We start from the raw sequence: 22,492 nt of genomic DNA on the forward strand, positions 1-22,492 counted from the left end.
ACCACTATTTTTAAGACTGCTCCTCCCTGACACCCGTGGGACACTTGCCATTCTACATTTATAACAAGTCTAAACCTAAAGTAATCTTGAAAAACTATAATTTAAAAGCTTTCAGACTCTATTATTCATATTTGAAGACTAATTATCAAAAGAAATGACAGCAGTAGTAGCCTGGCTAATGTCAGACCACACGTTATGAACGTGTAAACAGGTAAACCAAACAGGCAGTGCAAACGTGTGTGAAGTGTCCAAACAGGCGAAAAGAACGTGCTCGTTCCCTGTTCTCCTATCGAACGTCGAAGGCGTCATTGCTTGAGTCTGTCATGCTTTTGTCCCTATATGTGGTTTAGGACTCTTGTATTATCATTAAACCCAAGCAAAACAGCATGGAATTATCGATGGCAAATTTGACAGAGGAGAGGATTATAATCGGTGAGTTATTATAATCCAATAGTTATCATTTAGGTAAAAAGAAAAGAAAAAAGAAGAAGAAAGAAAGAAAACAGACAGTTTTTTTATTTCAGCACCTCGGACAATGCCCTAATCCCTTCGTTCGAGACACATCTCGCAAATTTTCCAGTTGTAATTTCGGTAACAATTTAAAATAAGGTTTCATATATTATTGATCTTTGTTAATGTTAACAACGTTTACTAATTATTAAAATAAAAAGTTGTATTTGTTAACATTACTTAATGCACTGCGAGCAGGGTACTAAAAGGGTACACTTCTCAGATTAGTAGGAAGTAAAACAAAGTTTTACATTTTTTTTTTTTTAAAAGTTATGAAGTTTAAGTTTATGAACATTTTAAATATATAAAATACATGTTGTTTTTTACATATATTTACAAACCATTTTCAACCCTAAAACTTCAAGAAAATCAGTGCTAAATATCTGGACAAGTTCTGGGCCAGATTTTAGGTTGATGTCTCAATAAATGAGCTTTAGGAAAGATTTTATTGTGCGCAGTACCAAACTTTTCCACTAGATGACATCCAGACTCCACCGATGACTCTTCGATTTCCATATATGTTTTTTAGTGATCTGAACCTTATATTTCCATACTATTCCAAATATTTATGAAGTAGACATCCTATTCAGAAATAGTTTGGGCATAAATGTTAATATTTTATTTTAATTTAAAGGAGAACTCGGCAACTCTAGCGAACTCTAGTCACTTCTTCGCTGATTTTCCCTTTTGTTGTCGCATGTTTTCCCCACGAGCTCCCCCTACAGCTGTGGGGGGGCGTATATTTCACAACACAGTCGTAAAAAACTCACTTGCGGCGGCCTCCTCCCCCTCTCTACCGCTGCTTATGTGCGTTTGTTTTGATCGGAGCAAGCCAACTGTATCGTGTGGAGCTTTGTCTACCGAGGTGGGTAATCTGGTAATACATCATACATGCGTGTGTGTTTATGTCGAATTGCCATAAAGCAATTTGTGTTTCGCGCTCGTTCTAGTTCTCGCTTCTCACGAGACTTCCAATTTCTATCTTGCCGGGACGGTAGTGAACAAGTTGCAAGGTTGGTTTTCCGCCTGGGAACGCTGGGGGGAGTGGGGAAAGTCACCAATATCACCAGAACAGGTTGTTTAACCATCCAAATGATTTCTAGACAGTTTTATTAAGTTAAAAAAGCTACCAAGTTCTCCTTTAATCTCTAAAACACATATAAAATGTACGGAAAGAATCAAAGCGCGTTATAGTTTTCGTCCACATCACAAATGAAGAATCTATATTTATCTACTGCTGTAGCCTGGGTTTCCCCATGCTGCCTTGTTTTTCACGCTGCTAGGCAGCCTGGACACCATGGACCAGATTTTGAGAATGAGACGAGGTCTGACGTTAGCCAATGACTACTGCTGTCATTTCTTTTGATAATTAGTCTTCAAATATGAATAATAGAGTCTGAAAGCTTTTAAATTATAGTTTTTCAAGATTACTTTAGGTTTAGACTTGTTATAAATGTAGAATGGCAAGTGTCCCACGGGTGTCAGGGAGGAGCAGTCTTAAAAATAGTGGTTAAAAACATTTTTATTAATCATAAAATAGCAGATCGTTTTAAATAGCAGATTACACGTTTCCGTGGCCACGCACATTAAGAACGCGCGATTTGCCAAAAGCGCGCTGGAAGCGTTGGCTGAAATGCACGCTTTTGACGTGCCAGTGTGCAATCAGTTTATGAATACTTTGGCTTTCGTCATTGGCGGAGCAGTCGATCAATCCCACCTTTCCAGTAAATACGACTTGTGACTGGACTGTACGTCAGCAGACAGCAAAGCATTGGCCAAGAGCAGACGGCCCTCCCTCCAGGCTTTTTCTGAAGTTGCGAAGTTGCGAAGCTTCATTTTCGCTCAGTCTGAGTTTCAGAGTTTCAGAGCAGAGCTGCGTGACAACTCACCATTCACCATTTACAAGGTTTCAACCCTGGAAAACAAACTAATACAGTGGGAGAACACTGACAAATTTGAAACTCTGAAAAATTGTTCGCGCAACATCGTAAAAAAAAATGTTGCAGTTCTGAAGAAGGAAATCTCAAAAACAACATAATGTTTGCAGAGATATTTTTATTTTTTTACATTTTACAAGCTTGCAAATCTTATTTTTCGATCTTGCAAAACTGTTTTTTGTAAGATTTTGAGTTTTCGAACACTTAGTTTCAACCTTTCAGAACTTTATTTTCAGTTTTGAACCATGGCAGGATATTAATCCCATAGTATAGGTGCACTGGAACAATCCTTCATAAAACGCATTAAACTTTCGTTTACAAAGACCTGAAACTCACCGAGTGGTTAGGGGTGTTCACTGATATGCTCACACAAAAATCGCTGCAAAAGATGCTTTCCAACAGGTTTTATCGTAGTTTTTGTCCAACTCCATTGACTTGTATTGAATGTGCTGTGTGAGGTACGGTATTACTCCGCCGCTTCTTCTTCTGCTTCTTCTGTGTATTCAATGAAATGCCAGTGGTTTGCTTGCAATTGGCAAAGGTGCATTATCACCACCAACTGGGCTGGAGTGTCTATTATTCAAGCTCTCAACGGAAGAATCTACGGGTGTGAGACGTTTGGAAAAATAGATCCACAGTTTTACAACGAATGGTAAAACACCTGTTGGAAAGCATCTTTTGCAGCGATTTTTGTGTGAGCATATCAGTGAACACCCCTAACCACTCGGTGAGTTTCACGTCTTTGTAAACGAAAGTTTAATGCGTTTTATGAAGTATTGTTCCAGTGCACCTATACACCCATTCTAGAGGTTTTGGGGAAAGCGAAAGAAACCTAAAATTCTCGGGACAGCAGCATGTGTCCAAATTTTAATCTTAACCGTTCTATTTCATCAGAAACGATCTGTAAACAGGGCTTTAAGTGTAAAATACCGAACTTACCCTTTAAAGCGCTATCTAAAGTTCAACATGAACTTGACTGGTCCAATATTCAAAGAGTGTCCTAATATAGTTGGTTCTGACCTTTAAAGACTGAATAAACATTCCGCACCAAGACCAGCAAAAAAACGTGTGGAAATCTAGGCCTTGCACTTTACAGCCACCATTGTTTGACCTCTTTTTTGAGCAAAAACTTCAAAACGGCTGGGCCACGGGCCAGCAGAGCACAGCCTATAAATAATGTTTTACTCAAATATACTAGGTATGTTAATGGGGACAATGGAACAGCAATTTAACAGCAGGAATGACCGTATCCAAGCAAAGCGGTATGGTGTCCATCAAATTTTGAGGACAAACAAAATGACGTCAGAACAATGTGCTTTTCTCCGCTACCTAATCATTACCAAGGACACCCAGACACAAACATCTCCCAGCCATTTCTTTTTCGAGTCTTTAAAAAAAAGTGTACAGAGTTAGACAATGCATTAAGAAAATCCCTAAATCTGACTGTGAGTTGCATGAGTTTGAGAAGAATGTGATCGGCAGCATACGCACACAGTACCTCTGTTGACAGAGGTTATTTACACAGCGATGCCAGAGATAGCAGAGACTTCTCATGGAAAACAGAGGGAAGAGGTCAGGGTGTCTGACAGGAACTCATCCCTACCTCAGCTGGTTATGTCTAAGCACAGTATTTCTACAAACAATATGTTACAGCGGTAATCATCAAATGAAATACCATGTAGCCTACAGCTCACAAATTCTGAGGAATTCTTTCGCGAGCATCTGTTGAGAGAGGCAAAATAAACCGGTTCAGGCCAACATGATGATGAAGAATCTGTGAAATATGCCCCGTTCACAATGATTTTATCGGAGTAAATGCTGGATGTCATGTCAATGTTATCGTTGGGATGTGTAACTGGCAACAGTTTTGAAAATTTGATCACAAATTAGATACAATGCTGTTAAAAATAATAATAATAATAATAATAAGATCTGGTTTTGACAAGGAAGCCGTTTTCTTGCTGCTAAAAACATGGCAGGTATATTGCAACAGTGAACAATACATCATATTAATAAGGCTGTCACAATATCAGATTTTCACTACACAATTATTGTGGCCCGAAGAATCACAGATATTATGTCCAGAAATTAAAAAATAATAAATGAAATAGCTAATTTTGCGTTTTCTCTTTTTAATTTTATAATGGGTGGCAAACCAGCATTAAGGAGCAATACAGCCACCCGCTATATAAATGTCAACCGGTTCTGGCGCTGGATTAGCTACAATATTATGTCAATACCTGTGTACTGTGACACCCCAACATCATATTGTTTTTTGTGAATTCTGTATATCATGATTAGCATTGGGAATCTTGGGAACTTATCCGGTTCTGCCTAATGATTCCTGTTCTGATTCCCATTATTAAATAATACAAAAAATAAATAAAAAATAGCAAGGGAAAAAAATTGGACAATACTCAACTCAAACAATCCTTTTTGTGTTTATTATTTACTGTCAAATGGATTTAACAGACTGGTAATGTCAACAAATTTAACATAAATTACTTTTCTGAAGGAAAATCTAAATGTCTGCAGTGCTCTGGGAGACCTCTCCTGGCTTCTTGTGTCTCCAGCAGTGGAGAACACCTCTCAGAAGGGGTAGAAGATGCTTGACCACACATGTAAGATCCAGACAGGAGGCACAGAACTCTCTCTCTCTGCATAATGCCTATTTACTTTTAAATAGTAATTCAGCTGCATATACCGAAACACTTACCTAAACCATGGGGACTCAATGGTGGAAAAACGATGTACACCTTTCACAATAAATCTGGTACCAGCCCTGTGACACTCTGTGGTCATTTTCCCATTACTTGCTAAAGTAAACGGAGTAAAAGTCTCTTAAAGCTGCAGTCCGCAGTTTTTCCTCTTTGTCGCCATCTCTGTTCGAAATCTGCAAATGCAGTTATTCGCGGAATTATCAACTTTATGTGCATTGTGCCTCAGCATGGCACAGCGCGGATGAATCCAATGTTTTGAGGAGAATGTGCAGCTGCCAGTCACCGTGCCAGTGTGGATGCTGTCATTCGCAATCACAGATTCTACTTTTTGGAAGTGTGACCAACATAAGGATTTTCACCGGAAAATGTCGTCTGAACAAGTAATATCCATTTTTGTTCTGACCAACTAAGGGGAAAAAAGCATTGCAGTAAACTGTGCCGATTAAATCTAACGATCGCTTATCATATCACGTCAAACCGTGCAAATTATACTTTGTTCTCAAATTGTTAAAGGGATAGTTCACTTTGAAATTAATTTTTGATATGTTTTAGCTTACCTCAAGGGCATCCAAGATGTAGGTGTCTTTGTTTCCGCAGTAGTTTCAATTTTGATATTTTTAGGTCAAACCGTTCTTGTCTGTCAGTCATATAATGCAGGTCGATGGTCACTGGCTCAAAACACAAGCACAGAGTCCAAATTTAAAAAATTCCCCATCGTCCAAATGAAACAATTCCCCATCATAAGTACACATTGATGGCCTAAGACACGAAACGAGCGGTTTGTGTGAGAAAACGAACAGTATTTATATCGTTGTTATCTCTTGAAAACAGCACACGTCCAAATGATCTGACGGCGCGGGCGGGTATAGATATATACATAGATGTCGCCTTGGCTACTGCAGTTCATTGGAACGAAACCGTAGCCAAGCGACATCTAGTGTATATATCTATACCCGCCCGCGCCGTCAGATCATTTGGACGTGTGCTGTTTTCAAGAGATAACAACGATATAAATACTGTTCGTTTTCTCACACAAACCGCTCGTTTCGTGTCTTAGGCCATCAATGTGTACTTATGATGGGGAATTGTTTCATTTGGACGATGGGGAATTGTTTTAATTTGGACTCTGTGCTTGTGTTTTGAGACAGTGACCATCGACCTGCATTATATGACTGACAGACAAGAACGGTTTGACCTAAAAATATCAAAATTGAAACTACTGCGGAAACAAAGACACCTACATCTTGGATGCCCTTGAGGTAAGCTAAAACATATCAAAAATTAATTTCAAAGTGAAATATCCCTTTAATGTTAACAACATCAGCATTGCGTCACTACATTTAATGCCCTTCCGATATTTGTCCTTGTTTTCACATGGCCCGGTTGCAGTCTCTTTTTTTCTCCAAAGTCCTAAGTATTTCGCTATTTACAACGGGTGAATCTACAGTTGTCACTGGTGATTGTCGTTTTAACCTTTCTGGATCCGCCATCAAATTGAAAAAAGTTTAATTATATCAAGTGCTGTGAGAAAAGGCTATAAATCTCCACCACCAACATCCTCACACGCAATATAGCCTACTAGCCGAGACACCTTCTTTATGTGTACAGACGTGACGTAATGACGCAAAGACATGCTCGAATTTCCCGCAGAAATCCACCAGTACCACTGGAATTAAAAACATTATTACAAGCTTACCATTTTGAATCGAGCTAAGGCAAGCAGATAGTTTTGAACACTAGCAAGTTATGTACTTACTCAACAATTTATTTGGGATAATTTTTAACCCAAAAAAGCTACGGACAGCAGCTTTAAGTTCCAGGAGGGGTTGTGGCACATTGCGTGGTTTCCGCACCATGTTTACCATCTAAAACGTAATGTACCATCCAAAAACGTAGAGTGTCCCATTTGTCATTTTAGGTTTCAGAAGGGTGCTCACAAGCGCCCCTATACGCACTTTTGCCAAGCACGCACTGGTGCGAGCTCCACAGCAAGCACAACATCACTCCATAACCGTTTTCGGAACCAAAACTTCTGAATTTCTCTCGACTCCCAACCTTAATCATGATGTATTATCATGATGACGTGACATTTTAATCTTGTTGTTAGTTTGAATGGATACCACCTTGGCCAGGTCTCTCATAATGGGAATTTCATGGTAAAATAATTATTAAAATAAATAGAAATAAAACAAAAAGATGATAAACAAACTTTTTTTTTAATTATATTGCAGTAGCCTATATGGATAGAGATAAATCAAAAGCTGACAACCACAAAGGGCTTTGATTCTGGAGATTTTACGGCCAAACTGTCAAATGCGATCGCGGCATCAGACCCTAGTAACATTTCCAGGATAGGGAAAGTACTCACAATGTGTGAATTAATAAAATCCCAATATGTTGGAACAGTTTTCCATATTTTAATAGGATCTGGGTGAAATAAGCTATATAGAAAATTGAAATCACTCAAAAATTGCATTAACTTCACCTGCATTTTAGACTTGAATAGACCATTTGAAAAGAGGCAGGTCACACAAGGTCAAGCACCTTACAGCTCTCTGGGAAGTTTAAACAATAGATAACCAAGTACACGCAACCCAAGCCTTTTTGAGCGAACGCCAATCCATGTGCTGCTATCTTTCCTCTTAGATGGATCTGTTTTTTGCACTTTGTGAAGGCTGGCTGTCTCACAGTCATTGTCTCATCCTCTTCTTGTTGGTGTATTTTGAAGAAGACAAAGTTACATATAATGTCAAACCACCATAAATTGTAGGTTAGATGGTTTTGCTTCTAATTTAGTCTCGAGTCTGTTTCCAAATCGAAAAAAGGAAAGAAAAATAGAAAGAAGAACTTCCAAATTAACTCACTCCAAAGGCTTCATCGGTGTGTCACTAGACACATGCATCCTTTATTTTGTATGCAGGTCAGGGCAAATACAACAGAAATGCAGAGACTAACTGAGGTCAACTGAAAGTGTCTAGTAAAACAGCATGGCTGCTTTGTGTAGTAGCTCATGTATCCCATGTTGTAAGGATAGTTTGCTGACTTAGCCTCTCTGTTTTCGCCTGCCGAAGCATCCTGATCTAGAGCAGAGCTTTGCAGAAATTATCATAATGACAAGGCAAGGCACAAATCCAGAGTACGACTCTGCTTTCATTTGCTGTTATTCCCTCTGCAGCCATTCAGAAAGGAAAACAGATTAGGTCATTTACTTCTCTGCTTTCTTATTGCCAAAATGTTTTAAAGCTTTACTCAAAATGCTATTAACAGTTGCCAGTTTGTGAATAACTGCATGAATAAGCCGGGCCAGTGAAATTAAACAAAAAAACTGAAGACAGTAGAAAAATATAGCTGCGAGCAGCGATTACGGGCCCAAGCCGGTGGCACCGCAACCCCGGTGCCTTTAGGGTGGCGGTGCCGCTGGCTTTGGCCCTTCATCGCTGCTCGCAGCTATATATATATATATATATATATATATATATATATATATATATATATATATACATACATATATATATGTATGTATATATATATATATATATATTTATTTATTCATTCATTCATTCATTTTTTTTTTATTATTATTATTATTTTTTTTTTTATTATTCAGATTTTATGATACACTCAAAATATTCCACAACAAATCCTTTAAATTTAATGTAAAAGTAAAAATGAAAGTAAGAAGTGTTGGGCTCACGTAACCCTCTCATCAGAATCAAAATGTTTCAACATTTGCGATGTATTTGGATGCTAAACTATTCTTTATTATAGGCTTTGTTCTTCACTCGTGTTCCAATATTGATGGAAAAAATCATCCTCTTCACATGCGCAAAAATTTGCTTGGAAACATCACAGTGGAGCGAGCGGTGCTTACTGTGAATGTACGAATTGTACTACTGACTATTTAGAGCAGTGTAATTTTTATATGTTAGGTTGACTATTTTATTATTATATTTTATTAAGGCTATAATGAACAGGCTGCGATGTCAAGATTGTAATGCTGGAGTGTGTGTGTGTGTGTGTGTTCATGTTTTTCTATCCCGGTGGGGACTTTAACCTGAATGCACACAGACTCATGGGGACTCGTGTCACAGTGGGGACCTAAATAGAGGTCCCCATGGGTAAACAAGATTATAAATCATACAGAATGAGTTTTTTTGGAAATGTAAAAATGCAGAAAGTTTTATGGGATAGGTAGGTTTAGTGGTAGGGTTAGTGTGAGGAGATAGAATATACAGTTTGTTCAGTATAAAAACCATTAAGTCCATGGAGAGTACCCACAAAGATAGTAAACCGTGTGTGTGTGTGTGTGTGTGTGTGTGTGTGTGTGTGTGTGTGGCGTGGGCGCGATTGAACAGTAGACACATAAAAACATACTCCGTCATTATACAGGACGACATTCAAACTGCAAAGTGTTAACTTATATTTGTGTACAGTTGCAATAAAACACAAAATTGTGCTTTTGTAAAATAATTTCAAGCAATCCACCCCCCGAAAGGCGCTAATTTTAAAATGAAACTAAAATGCTCATGGCTGCACGGGCATTCATAATGGTGCGCGTCCACGGCGAGGAACGAGCAGAACAGAGCGAACGTTTTTCAGTTAATTCCTACTTCCATAGGAATTCATTTGAAACGCTCGCTCAACCAATATAAATGTCAGTGCGGACGAACATATTTTACTTTCGTTTTTAAGTTAGCGATTAAAAAGCCCCCAGCGGTGTCACACGTCAGTTAACCGGTGGTAAAATATTCTCACCGTCACATACCTAGTATATTTTTATATAGATATAATAGGCCTACCAGATTTTGAACACAAGAGGGCAGTATAGCACTATGTTTGACTTTATTTATGTATTGTTTAGACTAAACAACCATTCTGGCAGTTTTTAAACTTAAAATTCATTCTTAAATTGAAAAAAAATAATAAAATGTTTAGTTGTGATGTTTGTATACTTTTATATAGAAATAAATGGTATATAATTACATTTTTAGAAAATTTGAGGCTTTTAGTTTTTCCTTTTTGGACATTACTTTAATCCCTCGCCATAGCAAAACCGTTTGAGATATTTATTATCCGTTCACAATTTAGCATATTTAATGTATTTTCATCATGTTGAAAAAGTTTGGTGGGAATAAAATAAATAGTTTAAGAGGAGTGGCTAAAAATTCATAGGCTGATTTTGCAAAAAAATCCACATTCAGACCAAAATATCTGACTTCCTTTTGCTCTGAGCTAATGAATGTAAATTAGAAAGTTGTCCGGCTTGATGAGAACAATATAAAAACATTTTTTTTTTACTGTATTTAAAACTAACCCCCCCACTTTTGTCAAAAGTATGTTGAAAGTGACACACTTCCTGCTGCCAGTTGGTGGCGCTATAACTTTGACTCACAATAGTCACATCCATCTGATCGGCCTCTTACCACGAACACACTGCTGAAGTTTCATCAAGATCAGTTGATGTATGCAGAAGTTATAACACTTTGTGTCTCTCTTTTCTCGCCATAAATTCGTTTCCTCACCACGGCCAAACCGTTCAAGATATCAAAAATCCGTCCGCAATTTAGCATCCTCAATGTCTTTACTTCATGCTGACTGAGTTTGGAGGTGATTGAATGAATTCTCTAGGAGGAGTACATCACATTCCACAGCAAGCGTTTTCCAAACAACCCATAATAGCTGACTTCCTGTTGGGCTGGCGTGAAACTTGACAGAGGGAAAGTTGTTCGGCCCGACGAGATCTATATGTGTACCGAGTTTCATATTAATTCATGCAAGCGTATTTGATATATGGACCAAGTTTTCAGACCCTGTTCAAGAGGGCGCTGTTGAGCCCCCCTGCCACGCCCGTTTCTGAAACTTTTCACATGTCTACTGGCTAATAAGTGTTATGTGTCTGTCGAGTTTCATCCAATTTCAAGCATGTTAAGAGTCTCAAACGCATCCGAAAAGAATATTAAAACTTGATGCGTTGCCACGGCAACAGTATCTAAGATATCAATAATCCTTTCACAGGTCTACATCTGCCCTGTGTTTACATTATACACAGAAAGTTTGAAGCAAATCGGGTAAAATTAAGAGGGTGACTTCAAAGCATTTTGAAAGTGACAAACTTCCTGCTGCCAGTTGGTGGCGCTATAACTTTGACTCACAATAGTCACATCCATGTGATCGGCCTCTTACAACGAACACACTGCTGAAGTTTCATCAAGATCAGTTAATGTATGCAGAAGTTATAACACACTTCCTGTGTCCCATTATTCGCCATAAATTCGTTTCCTCGCCACGGCCAAACCGTTCGAGATATCAAAAATCCGTTCGCAAGAATTCATCCTCAATGTCTTGACTTTATTCTCACCGAGTTTGGTGGCGATCGGATGAAATCCCTAGGAGGAGTATTTCACATTCCATTGTATGCGTTTTCCAAACAACGTATAATAACCGACTTCCTGTTGGGCTTTTGTAAAACTTAGAGCACGAAAGTTGTTCGGCCCGATGAGATCTATATGTGTACTGAGTTTCATATTATTACATGCAAGCGTGTTTGATTTATGGACCAAGTTTTCGGACCCCATTCCAGGGGGCGCTGTCGAGCCCCCCTGCCACGCCCCAGTACCAGCTTCAGCCCGGCCCTGATGGCCGCAGGTTCTGACGTGTGTGCAAAATTTCAAGAGTTTTTGAGCATGTTAAGGGCCCCAAAAGTGGCAAAAAGGCAAAAAAAAAAATAATGAAGAAAAAAAAAATATATATAGCTGCGAGCAGCGATTGCGGGCCCAAGCCGGTGGCACCGCCAACCTGGTGCCTTTAGTTACACTAAAGGCACCGGGGTGGCGGTGTCACCGGCTTGGGCCCTCCATCGCTGCTCGCAGCTATATTTATATATATATATATATATATATATATATATATATATATATATATATATATATATATATATATATATATATATATATATCAGACAAGTAATATTCTTTGTCTTGTCACTTAAAAAAAAAAAAAAAATATATATATATATATATATATATATATATATAATTACCTTTTTTTGGATGCTAAACTATTGTTTATTATATGCTTTGTACTTCACTCACGTTCCAATATCGAAGGGAAAAATGATCCTCTTCACATGCGCAAAAATGTCCTTGGAAAATTCACAGTGGAGCGGTGCTTACTGTGATTGTACGAATTGTACTACTGACTATTTAGAGCAGTGTAATCTTTATATGTTAGGTTGACCATTTTATTATTATATTTTATTAAGTCTATAATGAACAGGCTGCAATGTCAAGATTGCAATGCTAGTGTGTGTGTGCGTGTGTGTGTGTGTGTGTGTGTGTGTGTGTGTGTGTGTTCATGTTTTTCTGTCCCGGTGGGGACTTTAACCTGAATGCACACAGACTCATGGGGACTCGTATCACAGTGGGGACCTAAATAGAGGTCCCCATGGGTAAACAAGCTTCATACAGAATGAGTTTTTTTGGAAATGTAAAAATGCAGAAAGTTTTCAGTGATGGGTAGGTTTAGGGGTAGGGTTAGTGTAAGGAGATAAAATATACAGTTTGTACAGTATAAAAATCATTAAATCTATGGAGAGTCCCCACAAAGATAGTAAACCGTGTGTGTGTGGGTGGGTGTGTGTGTGTGGCGTGGGCGCGTTTGAACAGTGGACACATAAAAACATACTCCGTCATTATACAGGACGACATTCAAACTGCAAAGTGTTAACTTATATTTGTGTACAGTCGCAATAAAACACAACATTGTGCTTTTGTAAAATAATTTCAAGCAATCAACCCCCGAAAGGCGCTAATTTTAAAATTAAACTAAAATGCTCATGGCTGCACGGGCATTCATAACGGTGCACATCCACGGCGAGGAACGAGCAGAACAGAGTGAACGTTTTTCAGTTAATTCCTACTTCCATAGGAATTAATTTGAAACGCTCGCTCAACCACTATCAATGTCAGTGTGGACAAACATATTTTACTTTCGTTTTTAAGTTGGCGATTCAAAAGCCCCCAGCGGTGTCACATGTCGATTAACCGGTGGTAAAATATTCTCACCGTCACATACCTAGTATATTTTTAAGTAGATACAATAGGCCTACCTGATTTTGAACACAAGAGGGCAGTATAGCCCTATGTATGACTTGACTTTTATGGGACTAAATAGTACAATTACTATTTTTAAACTTATAAATATTTATTAAATTGAAAAAAAAAGAATAAAATGGGTTTAGTTGTGATATTTTTATACTTTTATATAGAAATAAATGGTGTTTAATTACATTTTTAGAAGATGAGGTTTTAAGTGTTACTTTACTTTAGCCCCTCACTATAGCAAAACCGTTTGAGATGTTTAATATCCGTTCACAATTTAGCATCTTTAATGTATCTTTATCATTTTGAAAAAGTTTGGTGTGAATAAAATAAACCAGTTAGGAAGAGTAGCTAAAAACTCAGAGTCTGAAATATCCAAAAAATCCACATTCAAACCAAAATATCTGACTTCCTTTTGCTCTGAGCTAATAACTGTAAATTAGAAAGTTGTCCGGCTCGGTGAGACCAATATATATACTGATTTTTGTAACTGTTGGTAAAACTAACCCACCCACTTTTGTCAAACGCATGTTGAAAGTGACACACTTCCTGCTGCCAGTTGGTGGCGCTATAACTTTGACTCACGATAGTTACATCCATCTGATCTGCCTCTTACCACGAACACACTGCTAAAGTTTCATCAAGATCAGTTAATGTATGCAGAAGTTATAACACTTCGTCTCCTCTCTTTTCTCGCCATAAATTTGTTTCCTCGCCACGGCCAAACCGTTCGAGATATCAAAAATCCGTCCGCAATTTAGCATTCTCAATGTCTTGACTTCATGCTGACTGAGTTTGGAGGTGATTGAATGAATTCTCTAGGAGGAGTACATCACATTCCACAGCAAGCGTTTTCCAAACAACCCATAATAGCCGACTTCCTGTTGGGCTGGCGTGAAACTTGACAGAGGGAAAGTTGTTCAGCCCGATGAAATCTATATGTGTACCGAGTTTCATATTAATTCATGCAAGCGTGTTTGATATATGAACCAAGTTTTCAGACCCTGTTCAAGAGGGCGCTGTTGAGCCCCCCTGCCACGCCCGTTTCTGAAACTTTTCACATGTCTACTGGCTAATAAGTGTTATGTGTCTGTCGAGTTTCATCCAATTTCAAGCATGCTAAGAGTTTCAAACGCATCCGAAAAGAATATTAAAATTTGATGCGTTGCCACGGCAACAGTATCTAAGATATCAATAATCCTTTCACAGGTCTACATCTGCCGTGTGTTTACATTATACACATAAAGTTTGAAGCAAATCGGGTAAAAGTAAGAGGGTGACTTCAAAGCATTTTGAAAGTGACACACTTCCTGCTGCCAGTTGGTGGCGCTATAACTTTGACTCACAATAGTCACATCCATGTGATCGGCCTCTTACAACGAATACACTGCTGAAGTTTCATCAAGATCTGTCAATGTATGCAGAAGTTATAACACACTTCCTGTGTCCCATTATTCGCCATAAATTAGTTTCCTCGCCACGGCCAAACCGTTCGAGATATCAAAAATCTGTTCGCAAGAATTCATCCTCAATGTCTTGACTTTATTCTCACCGAGTTTGGTGGCGATCGGATGAAATCCCTAGGAGGAGTATTTCACATTCCATTGTATGCGTTTTCCAAACAACGTATAATAACCGACTTCCTGTTGGGCTTTTGTAAAACTTAGAGCACGAAAGTTGTTCGGCCCGATGAGATCTATATGTGTACTGAGTTTCATATTATTACATGCAAGCGTGTTTGATTTATGGACCAAGTTTTCGGACCCCATTCCAGGGGGCGCCGTCGAGCCCCCCTGCCACGCACCGGTACCTTTCAGGGCTTGGGCCCTAATAATCCTTACGGAAACAATAGGGCCTTCGCCCTTTCAGGGCTTGGGCCCTAATAACATTTTTAGTACAAGAAATTATGCCTTAATAATTACTTAAGTTTGATCCAACAAATACAATCTTTGAAATGATCTCTCAAACTAATTTCCATAGGCGGAGCTGAAGTAAGCGGCCCATTGTTTAGTCTAAACTTTGGGAACCGTTACAGATGGATCAAAGAGCTGCGAAACACACACAAGCACTATAATGCTTTCAGTGTTCTTGCCATCTTAAAGTAATAGTGGAATTATGTCAAATCAAATCAAAAAACAAATACTCTGTTTATGTGATCTGTATGAAAGGTGCATTTTTCTCTAAAGGCATATCCACTATACTTTGTATCTTTTTTTACATTAAGATACATTTCCATGTGATATGATCTGAAAGCAAAACAACTACACTTTTAACATCAGTCAAATCAAGCATTTTTAAAAAAATACATTTTAACAGGTAATTAGAACTAAAACGTGGTAACCATCTACAAATGAAAATGCATTTGTCATTTAAACAGAACTTAGGGGTTGTGATGCTTGAGACGTTGGTCATTCAGTATTGCGGGGGGGGGGGGTTACAATTAACTGATAATAACATAATAATACTAATTCTACCACTAATGACAATATAAACAGAGGTGCACATAACTTTTTTGGTCTGGTTCTCATGGTTATATAGCTTTATAGCATGGTCACAATAACGTCATACCGCTCAACCCTAATTAGGCCTATATATATTAAAAGCTCATTATGGTTTAGTATTCCCCCCAGTATATATTTAAGTAAATAAATTAATATAAACGTGCGATTAGTCGACTAATGACTAGACACATTTTAGTTGGGGGCAGCCCTAAAACACAGTCGCTCATGGCTTACTTGAACATAAACAACTGGGAAAGAAAACAGATGCATATCATTATATTGAATCAGTGCATACGGTCTTAAAGTGACAACAGCCTAAACCTGCTGCTGTCTGTGACAATGTTAATCAAACAACAAAATACAAAGAGAAAATCACTTTTGTAGCTGTAACAAATATTAATGTTATTTAATTTATACAGTGAAGACCATGCAGTGCTATTTTACATTTGACTATTACATTTCTGTACCTTAATACTATTAGACTTACCTGAAAAACATAAAGCACTGTTTATTTCATTTTTATTTCTGTTCTATTGTATTTATCTGTGCTTGTAATTTATTTATTAGCCTATTTTCTATGCAGATTCACTCCCCTACAAAATCACCCCAATCATTCTAGAATTATAATTTTTTTCCAAACAGAGCTATTTGAGTCATCTGGTGATTTTTTTTTTTTTTTTTCATATCATAATATATATTGCAGAAAACAGAATATCACTATGTCGAGGTTTTCTCCGATATCATTTTTTTTTTTTAGTTTAACAAATGTTTTCAACATTGTCTGTAGAACCTCTCATCTGACCTATGTTAAATAAATAAATAAATAAATAAATAAATAAAATAAAAACTGGGGTTGGTTACTTAACATTCATGTCAGTACAAATAGCTCTTGGACCAGATTTTCTGCCTATAGTCAAAAGTCTGATTATGCAAGACTAATTAGTAACAGAATAATGACTTCCCAGCTCTAAATGTAAATTCCTGCTGAAAACATCCTTGATACTGAACATAAATGAAATGTGCATTAAAAGGTTCTATTTTTAAAATCAGGTGCTGACAACCTCAAACATCCATAGACAAATTGTTTAGAGCATATGTTAACTGTAGATGTGAAAGCCAGACGAGTCGTGTGTGTCGTGACTCGTGAACCAGAGTGGGAGGTCAGACGTTAAATGGGTCAGTGGTTTAATAAAATAAAACTACTACACTAAACAAAAACACACACATACAATCAATATGTGACTGGAGCTCGGAAGAAATAGAGCACCTAATATGGGACACTTCATTTCAATTCAACCTCATAGTACCCTCAAGCAGTTTGGACTTAGCTAATCAAGACCCTGGCTGACACACACACACACACACACACACACACACACACACACACACACACACACACACACACACACACACACACACACACACACACACACACACACACACACACACACACACACACACACACACACACACACACACACACACACACACACACACACACACACACACACACACACCCTGTGAATAAACTAGTTCTCATTTAAAGATTTTAAATTTACACAGGAGGAAGCAGAATTTAGACCAACCAGAAGGGAAGTTCCTACAGCCCTCCAAGAAATAGTTTTCAAACATGAAAAGGTCAAGTTATAAAGTCCTTTTGACTAACGTGGAATATGGCAACAACAACCACCATCAAGACCTTAAACAACAAGTTATTGTTGAAAGGACAATTATTTCGGCTCAATTTGCAAGCTAGCCTGCTACTCCTCAAAGTCAAACATGAAGCTGCTTCCTTTTTGATTTCTCCAAGCAAAAAAATGTGTTTGGTTCAGAAAATAATACACTGGGGCCAAAGTCTGAGACCACAGCCGAGATTCTCAAGCATGTCAGTCAAACACAAAATCAAATCTAAGATTATTATTATACATACTTCAGATGTCAACCAGAGTCCTTTCTTCAAAATCACTTGGCACAATAACTAGAACAGTAGTCAGCATGCAGGGAGAGGCTGCTGAGATTCTTTACATTTTTCAGCTTTGGGGTTGTTGTTTTTTTGGATGATGTCAGAGCAGTGATTCTCATACAAGGAGAACTGGTTCTATATTGTTTTAGAAAAATATTTAAACAAAATTATTTTCAAGCATCAGTTATTATTAACAGTTCATCACCATCTGAATTCTTCTACTAATGTGGAAAGAACCCCATACTGAAGCACTCTTGATAGTGTCTCCTTCACCACTACTCAATAGTGGCACAGCAAAAGAAATGAGTGATTGAGGAACTTTATGTGATGTTCAGTTCAAATCAGACTAATCATTCTCTCACTCACTGAATCCATCATAATGGTTCTTGACTGAACTACAACAGTTTTCTGTTAAGAAATTACCTAATACTTTTATTCAGCTAGGAAGCATTAAAATGATCAAAAGTGACAGTAAACATTAACATTTTAGGCTATTTCAAATAAATGTTCTTTTGAACTTTCTATTCAAAGAAAAAAAAATTGTCTACACTTTAAGTTAGACAGTTAGTTAGCAGATAGTCCTAAAAGATTAGTTGATGGAATTGTTAAGTATTAAGTAATCAGAATGGAATCTGACAATTTCAACAAGAATGGCTCAAGTCAATTCTATACAATTCGCATTGCTACATGGGTGTCCTGCTGGCAAAAAGAATGTAGTTGATCTATCAATTAAAATCATTGCATTAAGAAATAGGCAAACTACAACAGACTTTTAGTACAGACAAAGTAAAAGTCTACTATTCAACTAAACATTATTAGGCCACACTTTAGCTGTTAACAAAATCACTAGACCTGTGAACAATATTCCCACATGAGAGGAAGAAGAACAGATCAGTTTTAAAGGTCCCTTTTGAAACCACACATTCACTTATTTTCATTTCGCCTACACTGTCTGTAGTCAAGACCTGACATGACCAAGCGATGTCCACTTGCACCTGCGCAAAGTACACGTATTACTCTAACACACTTCCATACTTCCTGGTGGGTTCAGTTTCCAGTCCTGCGCTTACATAACTTTGTGACAACATGATGAATTACTGACGAGAGAGGGGGGGCACTCAAGGCCACGAAAGCAACCTGCCTGCCAGCCAGACATTCACTCTAACCTACAGCTGGGAAAACAAATGACCATTATGCCCCATGTAACATCTAAAAACCAAAACATTTCCTTGAACTTTTTCCTTTAAAAGTCAATGCTTCTGTACACACTAAACACTAACAGAAAATGTAAAAGGGACATGTTCAAACACCTCTTCCACTACAGGTTTGAGATCAAAAACTCTGCCCTAGAGTGTTATACAAGGAGCTGACTTCACATAAAACCCATAATTCAGACTATAACATGGGTGATGAAGAAAGATGTAAGAAAGTTTTGACCAACAGCCATTTTTACCAGTCATAAAATTTACTTTTGAATGTGCAAATCGCTTCTGGCTACTAACAATACAAGCATGAGCCAAAGTCTTGGTCACCTGACAGAGAAAATAGCCAATAAAACAAACACACCACTGACTCCCTCACTAAATCTAAAAGTACAATAAAAGTAACTGCTAATGATAATACAGTAAGTTTAATTGGAGTCAACAACCTGAAATCTAGAGGAGTAAAAATGGAAATGAACCTAACTCAAAAGAGGATTTGTAGACAACTCATAACATTTGCACTTTATTTAAACCAGCTGAGTCGTGCTAAAGAGCATGACAGTGCAGAACAGGTAGCCTACTAACCTAACGTTTTCCACTACATTTGTTTACCAAATACCTACCTAACTGCAATAGGGATCGGTGCTTCTTATTAGTTTTTGTTACTGTTTAGCTGATTCTTATTAGTCGTACGGGTGGTTCTGGATTTGATAATGACACAAGTTATTGTTGTTATTAATAATATAGTAGTAACTCTATTGGAGGTCATGTAATGTAAACACGACGGCGCCCTTAAGGGGGCGACCCGCTTCTTCTTAAATAAAATAGCTTTTCTCGAAAGCTGACATGGTCTGGATTTTTCATCTTATGTGAGTGTACATCATTGTAATGGACCTGTCAAAAGTGGAGTTTATTTATTTAAACGTAAAGTTGTATTCATCAATTAAAAAATTACTATGTACACCTTTAAGGGGGCTTCTTTGGAACAGAGCCACAGCAACTAGTACAAACTGCTTTAAAACCAATCAAACAAAGTCAATGCCACTTACATCCGAAAGGTAAACAATAATACTGTAGTGGAAGGGCATGGATCATTAATCATGACGCAAAACGAATCGAATTTAGCTACTGGTTTAGACAAGCCTAGCCAGTTTGCGACACTGGCGCCTAGTCAAATTTTCATTTGATCACAAGTTTTTTTTTTTTTTTTTTTTTTTTCCTTTATTCAACTTGGATACAGTTTCATTTTTGTAAATGACGCTGATGTGACTCGTTCGCGCTGTTTCCTTGGAAGCTGAAACGCAACACTGTAACTGATCGAAAATAAGCGAGTTGAACTCACCCATACTGTCCTTCGATACGATACCGTCTTGATCTGATGTGTACTATCTGCCGTCCTAGCTGATGTTAGCTAGCAGACTGAATGCTAGCAGTAAATCCTTGTGCGTGGAATCGTGTTGGTGAAATGCTTGTTAGCGAGTTTATTTGCGGTATTAATCCATTCGACTTGGTTTAAATGTCGGCCTGGTGTTAAACTGTGAGGTATGATTCTTAAGAGTACTGTGCAGGAAGTTATCCCGAAGTCTCCACCTTTCTTAGATTTGCCTCCGCGATATTTCAACGGGAGGATCCCGCGAGAAGTCAGGTTTCCTCGCTGGATACAAGAGGCTGAAGTGTGACATTTCAGTGTAAATTGAGTATTCAAGCATAAATGTTGCTATCCACGCAAATCTTGCAGTGATTTAACTACATATAAATTAAATTAATATATATTTATATATTGTGTACAAGCCTATGTACTCTGCGATTATGTAGACTAGAGCATTGTAAACCAACTGGAAAATATATTTTATTGTATATGAAAAATAATTGTACATAATGTATATTAGCATTTTTTAACATTTTTTATTATTTATATTTTTGTATTATTTTAGTACAAAAAGCAATATGCTACATTTACATTGGGAGTGGGAATACCAGTCATTTGCAGTCACTTATTATATTTTTGTCAACAGAGTATGTAGGTTTGAAGTAGGCTAGCTGTGAAATCTCGTCTTCGCTCAGCTGAATGTCTCTCTGTGACTGAATTATTTGCATTAAATTTGGCTATTAAGCTGTTAACTGTAAACTGAAATTGCCTCAATCAAAGCCAATTTCCATAAGCATGTACTTCCCTAAGTTTTTATGGCTTGTTTGAAATGATATCTTCTCTGCTTGTGTCCATGATTACACAACAACCACAAACAATTACATTAATTGTGAAAGATTATTTGCATCAAGATGAAGGCAAAAGAACCATGGTAGTTTTGGATCACATTGTGCTTTGGCACTGTTAAATAACAAAAGAAAATAGCAAAGAAGAAAAATATAAAGCAAAATAGTAAATTATAAATTTCTGTGAACTGCTATTATTATTCTTCACACACAAATATTGGTTAAAGACCAAAAAAAAAAAAAAAAGCATAATGACATTTGTAGAGAATTAAAATAATAATAATATAAGAGTTATGGAAAAATATCATGCACTTAAAAACATCTGTGTTCAGAAAAAGCCAAAAGATGGCGTCAACCCACAATTTACATCCATCTAATAAACATCTATCTAGTGGGGTCATAAGGTCCAATGGTTTCCACTAGAAATGGAGCTCCAGAATGAAGTCATGCTTTCCATGTCTTCCCTAATCCCAAGACATAAACATCACTGAAACTTTATGGGTTGTTCCAAAGCACAAATTGTAGATTTATAAATGTCTATTTGATCCTCTCATAAACACAGTTCAGACCTACTATCAGCATTCCAAGACTGTTCAAGGGCAAATGGCCTTAAATAACCTTAATTTATTATTTTATTTTATTTTGCTCTTTTACCTTCCGTGGTAGCAATTCTTTGAATACATTCCTGTGGTTTTTGTCTCTCCCTGCTGGGCGCTCCATGCAATTGTGTAGACTTGCACAAACAGAAGTTGCCTCATTTTATACCATCTCCAATCTATCCTAACTAAACTTAAATTAATTTTAAACTGCCTTAATATCAACTGGGGGAAAAAAATAGCCCTAGTCTTAGAACTCCCTTAAATCCAACATCAGTTGTAGAAACTGCTTTTTATATTAGATCAAATAAGGTTAATGAAATTCTCCTTGTGTCCTCAAAACTGCCTTTTTTGCCAGCAGAGGGCAGAATATGAACAATCTACAAAACTAAGACAGAGTGGAATGACATTTTATTGTATTTTCTTTTACTTTAACGGTATTCCTTCTTATTTCATCTTTTATTTACCTTCTGTTCTCCAAATGACCTTAAATGTATTTTTGTTCACATGAAATCAAATGGTGATATGTGCCAAAATATAAAGCAAACTCTTTATTGATCTTCATTGATTGCTGAATGTACAGTACATGCAGTTTCAGGCAGGTCATAGTTATTATAACGTTATTTTAAAGATGTTTTTGCACCACAAAGCCTCAAATTGACTTCAACAGATTTGTTTTATGCTAAAAACTTTACACATTTGCATAGATTGGAAAAGAGCAAACCATCAGCTTAGTAATATTATATTATA

At 37.4% G+C, this 22,492-nt stretch overlaps 1 protein-coding gene across 2 annotated transcripts in view; it reads right to left on the reverse strand.

The window, feature by feature from the left end:
* Nucleotides 1-20,565, reverse strand: part of cd2ap (CD2-associated protein) — a 68,003-nt gene extending 47,438 nt beyond the window's left edge. For both annotated transcript variants that reach the window (XM_081378162.1, XM_081378161.1), the window contains exon 1: nucleotides 20,275-20,565. In XM_081378162.1, coding sequence (XP_081234288.1) covers nucleotides 20,275-20,278 — 4 coding nt within the window. In that variant the 5' untranslated portion in view covers nucleotides 20,279-20,565. The remainder of the gene's footprint in view (nucleotides 1-20,274) is intronic.
* Between the last annotated feature and the right edge of the window lie 1,927 nt (nucleotides 20,566-22,492).

The sequence above is a fragment of the Scardinius erythrophthalmus genome (genome assembly GCF_964197995.2).
Source record: "Scardinius erythrophthalmus genome assembly, chromosome: 11".
Classification (NCBI taxonomy): Eukaryota; Metazoa; Chordata; class Actinopteri; order Cypriniformes; family Leuciscidae; genus Scardinius; species Scardinius erythrophthalmus.